General features: G+C 35.9%; 1 protein-coding gene across 5 annotated transcripts in view; it reads right to left on the bottom strand.

The window, feature by feature from the left end:
• BTRC (beta-transducin repeat containing E3 ubiquitin protein ligase) overlaps positions 1 to 15,331 on the bottom strand; it is a 164,282-nt gene that overhangs the window by 56,636 nt on the left and 92,315 nt on the right. For 4 of the 5 annotated variants that reach the window (XM_054728656.1, XM_054728657.1, XM_054728658.1 and 1 more), the window contains one exon: positions 1,776 to 1,865. The exons of the other annotated variant lie outside the window; for it this stretch is intronic. In XM_054728656.1, the coding sequence (XP_054584631.1) occupies positions 1,776 to 1,865 (90 nt within the window). The remainder of the gene's footprint in view (positions 1 to 1,775; positions 1,866 to 15,331) is intronic. 5 annotated transcript variants of the gene reach the window in all.

Here is a 15,331-nt window from a genome sequence, read left to right as displayed (position 1 = left end):
CTCTGAAATCAATAAAATATGTATATGGAACCAGAAAGTTAGGTGGGTTCCAATAGAAAATGATAAAATCATTATTCAATTAGGGTATTTAAGGAATCAATGAAAGGATATAGATGTCAGAATAACGTTAAAATAAGCAAGAATGGGATGAGAGGGTCACCATCTGGGAGCAAAGGAAACAGACTGATGAGCAGCAATGAGCAAACTTAATTCCTCACCCAAGAGCATAGAAGAAATTATGTCATTGTGCCAGATGCCAGAAGATTTCTAACCATGCACCACTTAAGTAGAGAGTGGGAGAGAAAAAACACACACACCACATCATACAGACACATAACAAAATAACTACATAGTTTTAGAGATCCTGGTTTACAAAGTATGGAGAAAACAAAAAAGGACAGATGTTCTCTTGGCCAGCTCTCAATGAAACTCATTAAAATTGTCACCTTGTCCTTGGGTCGGTGCTCATGTTAAGATTTTACCTTGGTTAGCCAGAAGTCACCCACTTGAGATAAAACTGAGAGCAGTGTGGCCAAAAAGGAGATAGATTATTTTTAAAGTCCCAAATAATTGGTCCCCCATCTCAATGTACAAATGCTAGGTATAACATAGGATCAATTAGCACTTGCTGGCTGTTACTAAGTGACTGAAACATGAAATATATAAATATAATTTATAATATTCATATTTTACAGTAAGTCATTAAGACAGTCTAGTTTAAGAGACACTTAAATGACTAAATATCTTTTTTAAACTATAATTTTAAATAAATTCTGACATTTCTTATATGGATCATTTCCATTGATTATATTTTCTATTATATATTTTCAGTTGACAAAATACTGCATGTTTTAAGAAATAAAATAAAAATAATAAAAAATATTGCTGTCCTTTGATTTTTGTAGCAAAGGATGATACCAGCCCTAGCTCTAATAATAACAGTAAGTAATTAAGAGCCTAATTATATAATACAATAGATTAAACTTAAAGTAGTTAAAATTGAGAATGTTGTAACAGTGCCAAAACAGTTATTGAAGGCAGTAAGTTTGCAGATATGCAAAGTAAAAGTCTAGAAACAAAGCCCATACTGGAATTTTACTTATTCTTGGAATAATCAAAATGGATGATATCTAAATTTAGGTCAAAGCTCCTGAGTAATTAAAGATACTTAGAAAATTTGAGTCATAGTTATATGATTATTAGATTGTAAAATCTCTAATATGTAAGATTATTTTTTTGTATCTAGTCTACAGATATGGCACATTTATACATAAGAGGTAGCTCATATGCATGATTTAAATATACCTGTCCACGCAGATCAAGATCACCAAAAGGAATATTTCTACCATTAAGCCACTTAATAAATAACAATAATGATATAATAATTGGATTTTCTATAGCATATTTCACAATCCTTGCAATGGTGTACATTATTCTTAATTATACTTAGAAGCCATGAACAAACATAAAAATAATTTGTATAATTTCTTACATAAAACTTTACTTTTTTGTTACAATCCATAGCTAGTGCTAAGCAACAAATATGATTTAGACTAAAGTGTGACCAGAATACATAATCAAAAAATTCTGTTGCAATTAAAGAGCTGGAGATTCCAACTTGTAATCTAATTTGGATAAAATGATGCTTGCTATATTCTTTTTAAAATATACTAGTAAAATCCTGTAATAAACTTTATAGCAATAATTAGTGAAGACCTCTATAGATAATGCATTGTTATGAAGTAGTATAATATATATTGAGTAATATTACTTACTTTGGCCACACAATTTTCAGTCTTCATAGCAGTGCTTGCTAGACATACTGTTTCTTGGTTTAAGCAGAGTCTGGCACAGCTGTTATAAGTCTGTAAAGAAAGGTGTGGGTTTTTTTTGAAACAGGTTTAAATATTAAAATATCATCATATACAGTTTTTAAATTCTGCCCTATTTCTCAAAATCAATACACAAATAGATCCTATATGTAAATTCCAGATTTATGAGTACTGAGGGACAAGGAAGACAGGGGAAAACCCAGGAGAGCCATTGATGTCCCCAAAGTATGTGAGCAGCAGTGGTTCACTATATGTATGGAATGTAGGGGTGTTACTTATTGAAAAATGGGTAAAGGACTTGTGAATACATATTTCTCCAAAGAAAATATACAAATGGCCAACAAGCACATGAAAAGATAGATGGTCAACATCACTAATAATTAGGGCAATGCAAAGCAAAACTATAATAAGATACCACTTCACACCCATTAGGATAAATATTAGTAAAACAACAACATCCAAAACAAAAACCCACAGAAAACAAGAGTGGGCAAGGATGTGGAGAAATTGGAACCATTATGCACTCACTGTCAATGGAAATGTAAAATGGTACAGCCATTGTGGAAAACAGTATGGTGTTAAACAATTAAAAATAGAAGTACCATATGATCCAATAATACCACTTTTGGGTATATACCCCAAAGAATTAAAATAATCCTGAAGATACTAGTATACTGTATTTGTATGTAGTGCTCATAACAGGATTATTCACAATAGCTAAAATGTGGAAGCAGCCTCATTGTACATTGATAGGTTACACCAGGCGTCCTCAAACTATGGCTCGCGGGCCACATGCGGGTGTTTTTGCCGTTTTGTTTTGTTTTTTTTACTTCAAAATAAGATATGTGCAGTGTGCATAGGAATTTGTTCATAGTTTTTTTTAAACTATAGTCTGGCCCTCCAACGGTCTGAGGGACAATGAACTGGCCCCCTGTTTAAAAAGTTTGAGGACCCCTGGGTTACACCTTAACCATTAAGGGATAAGCAAAATGTGGTATATATACACAATGAAATACTATTAACCCTTTGTACTCGCTTGCTTTTTTCTCGATTCCTTTATTCTACTCGGGATTTAATTTTTTAAATACCCCAGATTTTACAAAGTGCAGCAGAATAAAAAACTGGAGTTTTTTTTCATACAAACTTATTTATTTGGATTTTTTTATATTTCAAATTATTGATACATTCAAAGAGTAATTTTAATCTCTGTAATCTGCTAACCATGTTGAGTCACACTCGACATCCGAGTGCAAAAGGTTAAGCCTTAAAAAGGAAGGGAAATTATGACACATCATATATAATAAAAGGGTAATATGCAAATAGATCGAATGGCAGAACCACCGAACAACCAATCAAAGCGTAATATGCTAATGATATGCTAAGGCTGCTCAACCGCTCACTATGACATGCACTAATCACCAGGGGCCAGATGGCTGGTGAGCGCCAGCCTCTTCCGTTCAGGACTGATTGGGCGCAAGCCCGCGGCAGGCACAGTGGGGCTGGGATGAGCAGGAGCAGCAGGTAGGAGCTGCAGGCGGCATTGGACTGCGGGTTTTGGCCAGATCCCTGCAGGCCACCCAGAGGGACCCCACCTGTGCACGAATTCATGCACTGGACCTCTAGTACTATATAACATGGATGAATCTTGAGGACATTATGCTAAGTGAAGTAAGTCCATTACAAAAATATAAATACTATAATAGTTCCACTTAGAGATTTAGAGTAGTCAAACTCATAAGAGACAGAAGTAGAATAGTGGTTGCCAGGACCTGGGAGAAGAGGGAAATGGGGAGTTATTGTTTAACAGGTACAGAGTTTCAATTTTACAAGGTGAAAAGAGTTATGGTGATGGTTACACACAATGTGAATGTATTTAATACCACTGAACTGTACATTTTAAAATGACTAACATGGTAAATGTTATGTTACATGTATTTTACCACACTTAAAAAGTACAACAATTAAAAAGAAAACTGGTTGTACTTTATGGTAAGCAAACATTATTAACAACTGGCCAATATATTAATAAAAATATTTCCCCCTTTTTTTTTATTTTGTTACTGATGGTACAAATCACGGTCCTCAAATTTTAGCATGCATGAGAATAATCTGGTGATGATTGTTAAAACACAGATTACTTGGCCCCATCCCCAGAGCTTCTGAAAATTTGCATTATTAACAAGTTCCCAGCTGATGTTAATGCCACTAGTCTAGGAACACTCCGAGAACTACTGGTATAAATATGTGTGTTGAAATTAAAGAGAAAAATCTGGAGATTGATTTCTTATGTGAATGTCTTACATAACTACAGAACATTTATCAAAACTAAGGAATTAACGAGGTACAATATAAAAAACTTGAGTTTTCCCACTTTTCCCACTAATGCCCCTTTTCTATTTGGAATCCAAGCCAAGATTCCACATTGCATTCAGTTGTCATATTTCCTTAACCTCCTCTAATCGGTTACAATTTCTCATCTTTCATGACTGTCACATCTAAAGAGTACTGATTAATTAATCTATGGAACATCCCTCAGTTAAGGTCTCATGTTTTCTCATGATCAGATTGAACTTATACATTACTAGGAAGGAAAGCACAGAGGTGATGTGCCTGTCTCAATGCATCAAGTCAGGAGATATGTTGATGAATATTTCTAGTGATGTTAGCCTTGATCACTTGCCTAAGATTGTGTCTGCCAAGATTCCCAATTGTAAGCTTATTTTTTTCTTCCTTCAGAAATTACTAAATATTGGGGGAAATACTTTGAGACTACGCAAATATTATTTTCTGCTTCAGCTTTGCTCGCTAATTTTAGCATCCATTGCTAGATCTTGCACCTATGGTGATTTTTACTGTGGTGTTCTATTGGTAATTTTTAAATTTCTCCCTTTCCTTCTACATTTATTAACTGGAATTTTTCTGTAAGGAAGACCTATGACTTCTTTGCCAATTTACTTACATATTTATTCATTTATTTATATCAGCAATGGTTGCATAGGTATCCTATATAATAAAGAGGTAATATGCAAATGGTTGTTACGCCGTGACATGTAACGACCTATCACCAGAAGGGCGGGGCAGCAAGCTACAAGTGGGGAAGAGCTACAGGAGGGCGGGGCAGTGAGCTACGAGCCACAGAGAGCTACAGGAGTGCTGGGCAGCGAGCTAGGAGCCGCAGAGAACTACAGGAGGGCTGGGCAGCGAGCTAGGAGCCGCAGAGAGCTACAGGAGGGCTGGGCAGTGAGCTACGGAGAGCTACAGGAGGGTGGGGCAGCGAGCTACCAGCAGTGGAGAGCTACAGGAGGGCGGGACAGCGAGCTACATGCAGCGGAGAGCTACAGTGGCGGTGGGCAGGGCGGCCAGCTGAGGCAAGCGGCAGCGAGCTACTCGCATATGGATTCGTGCACAGGGCCACTAGTTTTAAATAATTCATTTTTGGTCAATTATCATTCTTTGGAAAGAGAATAGGTAGACAAAAATAAAATATAAAAAACAGAAAAAAATTATAAAATTGGTTTCCAGTTAAACAAGTTAAATTTTTAAAAAGGTATCCACTTAACTGTTGTATTCTTAAATTATTTAATTTGAAATTATTTTAAAACATATTTTAAAAGAATCAACTGGATCATTTGACATTAGTGTATAGGACCTCTAGTACATTTATATTTTGGGATCAGGGTTCAGTACTTCTTTTGCAACTATTAATACCACAAACATTTACTATTCCTATACAGACAACATAGAATTTTTAAAAACTAAACTGTGTTTTAAAAAGACATTTATGCAATAATTGGTATATACTGAATAAAATAAAACTTTAAGCCAAAAAATTCTGGCTCCAACAATGGTAGAAATGTTTTGTTTAAATTAACCCTCTTGATATAATAATTATAAACCATAGAAAAATATTTTAAAATAGCTACATTAAAGGCAGGAGGTTGACCTAAAGTAGGCAGAAACTGGGGGGAGGAGTGGACTGACCTTGAAAGAGGGTAACCACTCTGGTGAGATCCATGTTTATGTGCTTTTCCCTAAGGGTACTACTACTCAGGAGTCCACTTGGTGCAGGGTGACTAAAATTCAACTAGAAAGCCACAGTCTATTGGCTTGAGATGTCAGAGGGTAGAGTTCAGGGCTACCATAGTGGCTGGAAAATGAGAAGAGAAATCATAGAAAATAGAAAGAGCTATGGACAGGGAAGCAGCATCAAAACATGCATACAAGTTCCCCTCAAATCCATGGCTAACCCCAAGCTACACACATGAGTGGGAGACTCCAAGCATTCCAATGGAAAGTAACAGCTGGAAGACTAAAAGATCTGAGCAGAGATTCTAGCTGCTGCCCATGAGCGGAGACAAGAGTTTATAATTTGATTCCTACTCAGTTAGAGGGGCTTAATGAGCACCTCAAACTTTCCACTGAAAACTCAGAAAACCCCCACATTGAGACTAAAGAATAAATCTTAGGACTAAGCGATCTTCTTTAGGACTAATGCAAAATCAAAACACATCTGTCCCTAATGGACACAAAAATCAGACTCTATGAAGTCGCAATTACGAGCCAGAAAGTTAATCAGAGGGAGATAAAAGAATCCATAGTCTCTGCTATGTACCATTTATAATGCTCATTATATAATAAAAAAAAACTTCTGTATATGAGAAGCAGATAAATGGAACCCATAGTCAAGAGAAAAAGGAACAAACAGAATACGACCATGAGAGGACCTAGTTGTAGAAATTAGTACATATAGGCTCTGCAGAAGCTATAATAAATACGTCCAACAACTTAAATAAGAAATATGATTACAACGAAAATTTTCAGATGAAAAACTTCACCAGAAAAATTAAAACCTGAAATGAACCAAATAAAAATTCTATAATTGAGAAGTATATTATCTAAAATTAAAAATTTACTGGATGAGTTTAAAAGCAGACTGGAGATGGCAGAAGAAAAGGTCTATGAAATTTAAGACTGATCAATTGAAATGATCTAAACTGAAGAACAGGGAGAGAAAAAGAAAAAAACAATAAACAGAATTTCAGTCATCTGTTGGGCAATTTTCAATGATCTAACAACATATATTCACTTGGAGACTCAGAAGAAAGGTGAGAATGGGGCACAAAAAAATTATAAAAATAGTGACCAAATAGTTCTCTAATTTGGTGAACACCATTGGATTACTGATCTAAGATCAGCAAACCTCAAAGAGATTAAAAACAAAGAAAATATAACTTAGATCCAACACAGTAAAAACTGCTGACAACCACAAAGACAAAATCTTGAAGCAGCCAAAGGAAAAAGGGGATTCTGCATATATGAAAGCATATAAATAGTGGCAGACTTTTCACCATAAACAAGGAGGGCTAAAAGATAAGGAACAACACTTTTAAAGTGCTGAAAGGAAAGAAATCTCAAACCAGGTTTCTTTTTTATAGATTTCAGAGAGGAAGGAAGAGGAAGAGAGAGAGAGAAATATCAATGATGAGAGAGAATCATTGATCGGCTGCCTCCTGCACACCCCCTACTGAGATCAAGTCCGAAACCCAGGCATGTGCCCTTGACTGGAATCGAACCTGGGACCCTTCAGTCCGCAGGCTGATGCTCTATCCACTTAGCCAAACTGGCTAGGGCTCAGGTTTCTTACTATTAGAAAAAATAATTACAAATATGAAAAGGAAGAAATCTAGAATAAACTGTGGTGTTAGATTAGAATTAGAGGCATTAATGTGAACTCATGGTTTTAAAAAATATAAATATACTAGTAGCCCTGCGCACGAATCCGTGCACCAATAGCTCTCTGAGGGGCCTGGTCGCTCCGTGCCTGCTGTCCAAAGGCTCTCTGTGGCCCAGAGGCCCATCCGCGGCCGGGCAGGGAATGCTTGCCTTATTGCCGCAGCGACAAAGCAAGCATTCCACCAGGCCGCTCATGCTGCCCACTCTCAGTGGCCGCCCCCCCCGGGACTGGAGGACTCCAGCGGGGCTGAGAGGACTGGGCACCACCATCTTCTGGCTATGGGTGCCGCCAGCTTTGTGACGGAGTGATGGTTAATTTGCATATTGCCCTTTTATTAGATAGGGTGTGTAAAATAAAGTTAATGTTTCAATCTTGGCTTCTCACTAAAAAGAAACATAGTGCTCCCCCAAGCAATGGCTGAATCCAGGATTGAACAGGGAAAATACAAGATGAATCTGGAAATATTCAAGGAACAATGGAGATATGTCAGGGAAAAAGCATCAAAGCATGGAATAATCTGAGTATTAAAATAAAAGATATTAACCCTTTGCACTCGCTTGCTTTTTTCTCGATTCCTTTATTCTACTCGGGATTTAATTTTTTAAATACCCCAGATTTTACAAAGCGCAGCAGAATAAAAAACTGGAGTTTCTTTTCGTACAAACTTATTTATTTAATGTAAGAAAAGCCCAAATAAAGGAGGAGGGATGGAGGGAGGGAAGGGATGGGCTACCGATGCTAACCGTGTCGAGTCACACTCGACATCCGAGTGCAAAAGGTTAACAGATTGCAAAGTGTTATACATTTCTTAAAATATACAAATTATCCAAACTGACATAAGAAACAGAAAATTTTAATAGCACTAAAAATTGAAATTGTTATTAAAAATCATTCCACACAAATTTTGAAATATTTAATTTTTTCCACCACAAGAAAACACACAAAACTACTGGCCTAAATGGTTTCACTGGCTAATTCTATTAAATATTAAGAAAGAAATAACACCAAGATCATACACAAACACTTTTAGAAAATGGAGGAGGAGGGGAAGACTTCCAAACTCAACTCTGACACCAAAATCTGACACCTCTCCCACCCCCCAAAAGAAAGCTAGCTATTTCTCATGAACACAGACACAAAAATTCTAACTGAAGTCAATTAATGTAATTCACCATATTAACAGAATAAAAGGGGGGGAAGCACTTGACAAAATTAAACATACATTCATAATTTTAATAAAACCACAGCAAGGTAGAAATAAAAGGGAACTTTACTCAAAAGGAAACTCAATCCCATTAAAGAAATCTAAAAAAATTCAACTAACATCAGAGTCAATGTCTCTCTAAGAGTGGGAACAAGGCAAAGATGTCCTCTTACCACACCTATTCAACATTCAAATAAAGCAAGAAAAAGAAATAAAATACCTATAAGTTGGAAAAGAAATGAAACTGTCTTCATTTACATAACAGGAGACAAGGTCGACAGTCAAAAATCAACTGTATCTATAATAAGCAACAAGCAGAATGAAAAAAAATTTACAATGGCATTGAAAAACTTTTGCTAAATTGATTCTAAAATTTAAATATAAATGCAAAGTATCTAGAATAGCCAAAATAATAAAAATATGGAAGACTCACACTGCCCAATTTTAAGACATATTGAAGCTAAAATAGTCAAGACAGTGTTATACACAGTCTAGACACAACCACTGCAGGCCTCACTCTATATAGCACCTGTCAGCAAAAAGGTAACTTTTCCCCCCAAATATTTTTCATCTGCCATTGGATGAATCCACAGATGCGGAACCTGTGAATATGGAGGGCTGACTCTATCTGTTATAAGAGCAGGCACCTCTAAAAACAGAGGAACAGAGGATCCTGCCCTGGCCGGTGTGGCTCAGCTGGTTGAAAGTCATCTCATGAACTAGAGGGTTGCGGGTTCAATTCCAGTCAAGGTTCGATCTCAACTTGGATGTTTCTTTCTCAACATTCTCCCTCCCTCCCTCCCTCCCTTTCTCCCCCCACCCCTCAAATCAATGAGCACATCTTTGGGTGAGGATTTAATAAAACAAAAATAGAGGAACCTGAATTCATCCTCTATATCACGCAGGGACTTGGAGTAGGAGTAGGTCAGAGCCTCAGTGGCTATCACCCTTTGCTCTGCATCCAACAGCAGCCTCTTTTCTCGGAGGTTCAGAAATAAGATGTCTATAGACAACTATACAGGCTTTTCAACAATGGTGCCCAAACAACTGGATAAAAAAGCATGGGGATGTTTTCATCTTTGTTATTACAAGCAAAATGAAGCTAACTGCAAAAATAAAAAGTAGAAAGCATGGGGAAAATAATGAATCCCAAATTTACTTCACAACATACATCAAAATTAACTTGAGATGGACCATAGACTTAAAGGTAAAAGCTAAAACTTACAAAGCTTCTAGAAGAATATATTCAGTCATAGGGTAAGAATTGGTAGATGGACTTCATTAAAAAATTAGAAACTTATCAAAAAAACACCACAAATAAACAGGCAAGACACAGGCTGTGAGAAAATATTCAGAACACATCTAGCACTCGATACAGTTTAGTTCTGCAACTCAATAAGACAGACAAACCCATTTGTTCAAATGGCAAACAACTTAAGATACATCACAAAAGAAAATATGTGAATAGCCAATAAGCACATAAAAATTATTAAACACATGCTCACTGAAAAGGCTTTATAAGAACATTCATAGCAACTTCATTTATAAAAATGGAAATTGTCCATCAAAAGAATAAAAAATAAACTGTATTATACTTATTTAATGGAAATACTATATAACAAGAGAATTACTGCTATACACAGCAGCAAAGATGAATCACATATATACTTCGTAAACCAGACCCCCCAAAAAGTATGTTATTATTACATGAAATTCTAGAAAAGGCAAAACTAATGTATGGCAGTGAGCTGACCATATTTGATTCATTGGGTTTGGGGAAGTTGTCTGGGAAGGAGACCAAGGAAACTTTCCTGGGTAATGAAAGTGTTCTGTAGCATGATTGGAGTAGTGGTTACATGGTGGATAGACTTATCAAAAATTAATTGACTTATGCAATTAATATTTACATAATTCACTGTATGAAAATTTTATTTCAATAAAAATATAAAAGTAATCAGTTAATGTATTAGGGGAATAATACCAGAGGTTTATCCAGTTAATTAATAAAAATATTATGCTATATTTTGGGGGCGGGAGTAACAGCAGGTAGAAAACTGATTTGTTTTCCTACAAAATTACTTTTCTCCTTGGAAATGAGTATACCACACTCAGGGGAACATTAGATAGATTCAGGAAACCTATTCTAGGTTTATAGAAGTTTCCAGAATAAGGCTATATATGGGTTTTTATTTTCTAGACATTCCATCTGTAAAATGGGTATATGACCTTGTTTAGCTCCCAATGAAGTTACATAGATTAGTAAAGTAAAACTTGTCACAGTCCTTAGATCACTTTGGCATAAGAAGGCTAAACAATTCAATATTTTACACTCACTATTTTACTACTGTAAGACTCCCTCCAGGCTATAATTAAACTAGTGAGTGTAATAGCCACAAGCAAGATAGGTTCTGTCCCCATGCAACATTTGAAAAGGTAGCTTCACCGCTGAACCAGAGGCAGAGGGTTTTGCGTTGGAGTACTTTAATATGTTTTTATATTGCATATAAGGCACATAAGCGTAAACCAGTAAGATGCCTTGCTGAAAACTACCTTTGTGAAAGCAGGCTGTAATTCTGAACAAGTTTTCAATTTTCAGACTGCTGCTAGGGTAAAACATTTTAAAGAGTTTAATTTTTTACAATGGATTCAATGACACAGGATTATCTAACAAAGTAATGGCTAATCAATAGAAGGTTTAGTTGTCAGGTGAAACATATAACACACTAAAAGGGATTGATTGCCAGACTTCTCCTTATTTACTAGAAGGTATATATTTAAAATGACACAAACTTGTTACTAGGCTGCATTCTTTTAACCTTGCAAAAAGCTGCTTAAGAAATCTGTTCAGCAGCCCTATAGCAAAACAAGATATAGTATAATGAAAATGGCTAGTGATTGGGGGGTAGGGAAGAGGGAGACAGGGACTATCAGATATATGGTAACATCAAATCAAGTCCCCAGCAAGAATATGGGTCAGAAAAGGCAAACTACAAAGCGACATCTAAGAAAGCTGGAATTAGGCTTTAAAAATGTCACACAGATCTACTGAATCTCATCCAATAGATGCAAAGCTATATCTGCTCTCATTCCATGTTGCTCTTAGGGCAGATTTTTAAGGGTTTATACAACTGGGCACAATAGGCTACCCTCCCACCCCATTTTCTTTTCTTTTTAATGGTACATCCAGCTTTAGCACTGAACACAGAATGAATTGGACCCATATGAACTTCAATCAGCATATAAGCTGTTTCCTTTATAATTTATTCACAATATCTCAAGTCTCTATATGAAAATACAATTTTTATGGTCATTGCAACCCAGGAGTTCAATAATATTTTTTCTACTAAGTCACTGATTACATAATTTATCAAAGCATGATTACACTGAAATAAAACAAAACACCAACCCCCTATATAGTTTTCCTTCCTCAAAGTAATTTTAAGAAAGCTGATTATTAAATTGCTGCTTTTTAAAGAAGGGTTTTTGGAGCTAGACACAAATTGCCAAACCATATTTTTTTTTAAAAAAAAGTTATTAGACTCTGAAGGATTCAGCTGAAGTGGGAAGTTAAATAAACAAATCACTTCATCAGACTTGGAAAGATCACTTTTGTCTTACTTAAGAGACCTACATTAATTACCTTTAAGGTCTTTTACATGAACTGTTTAAAATAAATACAATTGATTTATTTATTTCAAATGAGGTGCTTCTTCCAAAGTATTAAATAATGTCTACAAATGCAAAAGCATTTTTATAAATAGGTAATTAAAACAGATGACTAAAATTAAGTCAAGCTGCAAAACATTACCCAGGATGCACTATGATTTTTTTTTAATAAACATCTCAGGCAATTTTTCCCCATCCAAAGCCCAAAGCACCTCAGGAAAAAAAAATACACAAAAAAACGGAGGTAGGAAGTTTCACAGGGGGAAAAAACACATATATAATGAAATAATGCCAAACCCCAAACTAAAGTATTTACAAGATAGTCCCTTAAGCATAGTTTGTCACATTACAATTACACCTTGCCCACTGCCAAGTCAAATGCTTACTATTGCCACTAGGGGGAGAAATGTCTTAACACAAAGCAACTGGCAGATAGAGAATGGGTTTTCTTGAGCAATTATCAGAACAAAGCTCCCTTGGCTGTGTGTACCTTCTAATTACTCAACACAATTAAAATGACTAACCTAAAACAAATAGAAAAAAACCCCTGCCTGCCTGATATCAGGGACTTCATTAAACCTTTCCCTCATCAATCAAATCAGAAAGAAGGGAATGAAATCATATACAAGCATTACAGAGCTATTAAAGGAAGTAAATCGGTGAGTTTGTTTTTAAAGAAAGAAAAGAAGTGGCTCTCTTGAAAAAAGAAATGTCATGGTATTCACCCATCTGGATGCTGCTTGAAAACAAATTGTCCTCTAAAGAGCAGAAATACAGTATGTTTTCTCTCAGTTCACTGGCTTATGAATTACTTTTTGTTGTTGTTGTTGTTTTGTTAATACACACTATAATGTCATTTTCTGTGTCAGTGATGTACTTTATCCTCCTATTCATCCAACTGTATAAAGGAGCTATGCCAATCACTTCCATGCTTATGCTGGATGTTTTCACTTTAAGTTCTTCACTGCTTTTTTTGTGGGATCACCTCCAAGGTAATGTTTAGAACATAGTAATTTGGGGAGGGGGGTTGTGATAGGCAAGGAAAACAGCTACTTACTCCTTTTAAAGACTTATGTAGTTCCTTTGATAAGGCCCAGTCATTAACAGAAGATGACAACAGAGTCATTTTTCTTTTAGCTGACAATTGTGACATTTTTCCAACAGTGTGCAAGGTGTTGAAAACCTGGCAGCTGTTACCTCCTGGGATGAAGATACTTTTTTATCCTCCCTTGACAGTTTAACTCAGTGGGTCAGCACCTTTAAAGACTGCAAAGTATCCTTGAAGAGGATGGAAGCTTGAATTACTGCTCCCTCCCTAATCAATGTAAACCCTCACTGCAGGTGAAGTCTCCATCTATAGAGGTGCATGGGGGAGGAAAATGTAATGCCCTGAGCCAGATGGTTTTTATCTTGTTTTGAAAGAATAAAGGAACAAGCTAACAAGGGAGACAGCTACTTTGTTAGCTTCTTGGCCTCTCTCATGGCTTTGCATCCCCAGGGTTCCAGCTACACAAGAGAAAGAATACAGAAAAACGTAAACACTTAAAGAAATATAACTAGAGGGCTGGCATCATGCTGCTTTCAAAGCATTGAGAGAGCTCTACTCAATGCTTTATTTATCACTGCCCACGTTCTCAGGATGGTAAGTGGACACATACACAAAGGGAATGGGGGATGGGGGAAGGATTAGACAGAGGTCACAATTTACTCAATTACAAGAAAGGCAGGGCTGACAGATCCTATTAGCACCAATGTGAAGCAAAGAAGGAGTTGCATGTTGTAAGGCTACATTTTAAAAAAGTAATGAGCACTTTCATGTATCCTCCCAGGCCTTTGCCCTTGTTTGCAGATATGAATAAAAGCTATAAAAACAGTTGCTATGGTTTCCTTGGCTTCACATTTTAGGAATAAAAGTAGAAAAAGAATTGTAGCTACTCTGTACATCCTTTAAGTAAAAGTTCACGCTTTACTTAGTGCCAAGAGGTAAGATTATTCTGAAACTTAGAAAATTAAAAGGATACATTGCTTTTCCCTGCCTCACACATCTCTCTCCCCAACTCTGCTGCCTTCTGATGTTGGAAATGAAATGGAAAAGCAGGTACAAAAAATGACTGAGTGGTGCAGGAAGCAGTGTCTCCTGCCTTTCTCCTTCAATATTTTCCTTTTCTGCTAATGTCTTTTGTCAGGTTTGGAATTATGATTATGGTGGCCTCACAATCAAGCCAAGAAGTGTTCTATTCTTCTCTATATTTTGAAAAATTTGTAAAAGACTGGTATTATTTATTCCTTAAATGTTTGATAGAATTCACCAGTGAAACCATATGGGCCTTTCGATAGTTAATTAAATTTCTTTCACAGACATGGGGCTATTCCAATTTTGTTTCACCTTGTGTTGGTTTCAGCAAATTGTATTTTTTAAGGAATTTGCCCATTTCATCTAAGTTGCCAAATTTTTGGTTTAAAGTTGTTTATTCCATTATTCTTTTAATGTCTGTAAGATCTGTAATAACCCCTTTTTCAGCTCCTACAATAATTAAATAACTCCAGATTAACACATAGTGGTCATGTCGTATCAACAATGGTAAAATCGTACTTTAGAATAATATGTGTAAACTATAAAATTAGTTTAAAATATTACTAAACTTGTTAGAATGTAACTGAGCATTTTAAAATCAATGGTGAAAGAGTTCCTGAAATCCCATTAAAAATATCTGCAAAAGAATTTCACATTAAGGGATTGGCCTACAAGCAAATCCTACTTACACCAATACTATGTAAGAGGCAGCCTTAGCTCCTTTTTATCTACATAATTTTACTAACGCAGGAGTGGGGGTAACACAAGCAAATGACACTTCATTATTGTCATATGCAATAGAGAAAAGAGAGTTTAAACCG

The sequence above is a fragment of the Eptesicus fuscus genome, chromosome 17 (assembly GCF_027574615.1).
Source record: "Eptesicus fuscus isolate TK198812 chromosome 17, DD_ASM_mEF_20220401, whole genome shotgun sequence".
In the NCBI taxonomy this organism is placed as follows: domain Eukaryota; kingdom Metazoa; phylum Chordata; class Mammalia; order Chiroptera; family Vespertilionidae; genus Eptesicus; species Eptesicus fuscus.
This window is presented reverse-complemented; position numbering and strand designations above follow the sequence as displayed.